The sequence below is a fragment of the Branchiostoma belcheri genome, unplaced genomic scaffold (genome assembly GCF_001625305.1).
Source record: "Branchiostoma belcheri isolate BF01 breed outbred unplaced genomic scaffold, Haploidv18h27 scaffold87, whole genome shotgun sequence".
NCBI classification, from domain to species: domain Eukaryota; kingdom Metazoa; phylum Chordata; class Leptocardii; order Amphioxiformes; family Branchiostomatidae; genus Branchiostoma; species Branchiostoma belcheri.
In genome coordinates this window covers 427,860-428,863 of record NW_017804542.1, presented here as the reverse complement: position 1 = coordinate 428,863, position 1,004 = coordinate 427,860, and the positions used below count along the sequence as shown (strand labels likewise).

Below are 1,004 nucleotides of genomic sequence, written 5' to 3'. Positions count from 1 at the left end.
GGGGGGTTAACGACGGGTGACGACTCATCTGTATAATCTGCGGCAAACCGTTTCAGGGTGTTCTGTACCATAAAAATAGTACAGAGATTCTTTTGTTCTTTAGACCAAATTGATTATTAAAAAGAGTGAAGAATACGCATGTTAATTTCTCTAGAACGATGTACCTCTGACGAAGACATGAGATCTCCGACCTCTAGTTTTACAGATGGTTTTGATTCAGTGGGAACATATAAAAGGAATAAAATACATCACTGCATGAAATTTAAAAGTCAAAACAATAAATCAGAGCCTTGTCCTGTCTACTCTCTTCATATTTATCTGCCATACATGTTCCAGCATGGCAAGGCATGCCATTTTGCCCATTTTCGGCAGGTTGACCACTGGCAAAGGTCAACCATTTTTTTTCCAAAATCAGGCAAAAATCAATATACATACTAGTAACAGACACCAGCTATTAGGACAGAGAGACAACCCCAGAATTTGGCCACCCAAAACAATACTTCCGTACCCTAAAGTTGTGATCAAGTATTTCATACCAAAGATGCAAATTGTTGTTAAGCCTGCAAAGTTGCATTTGCTGTACATGTTCTGGGCTATTTTTTTATACACTAGACTTTCCCTGTCACCAACTCAATCATTTTTAGGAAGGTCCTAAGTCCGTCACTGACAGGGCACGTGTCTTGTCCGCAGCTCTTCTTGTGTCCGACAGACCAGTGTTGTTTCTGACAGTCTCGGCTGCAGTACCGGGTCAGCTTGCACTGGCCACACAGCTTCAGGGTGGACCTGGAGAGGAGGGAACAGTTACACTAAAGCTGTTCTGGACTACGGTAGAATTCAGAAAACTGACCATTGTAGGCTGTACAATGACGGAGACGCAAGAATCAAACACAAGAGGTAACAAGTACACACACACACACAGTCACATACACACGCATTAACATGCACACACACAGACGCGTATCACACACATACACACACACACTAACACACGCACACACACACAC

The 1,004-nt window shown here is 42.6% G+C and overlaps 1 protein-coding gene across 1 annotated transcript in view; it reads right to left on the bottom strand.

Annotated features, from left to right (window-relative positions):
- Nucleotides 1-660: 660 nt before the first annotated feature.
- LOC109487224 (E3 ubiquitin-protein ligase MYCBP2-like) overlaps nt 661-1,004 on the bottom strand; it is a 212,734-nt gene continuing 212,390 nt past the window's right edge. Inside the window, exon 84 of the mRNA XM_019791210.1 lies at nt 661-783. Within this exon, the coding sequence (XP_019646769.1) occupies nt 661-783 (123 nt within the window). The remainder of the gene's footprint in view (nt 784-1,004) is intronic.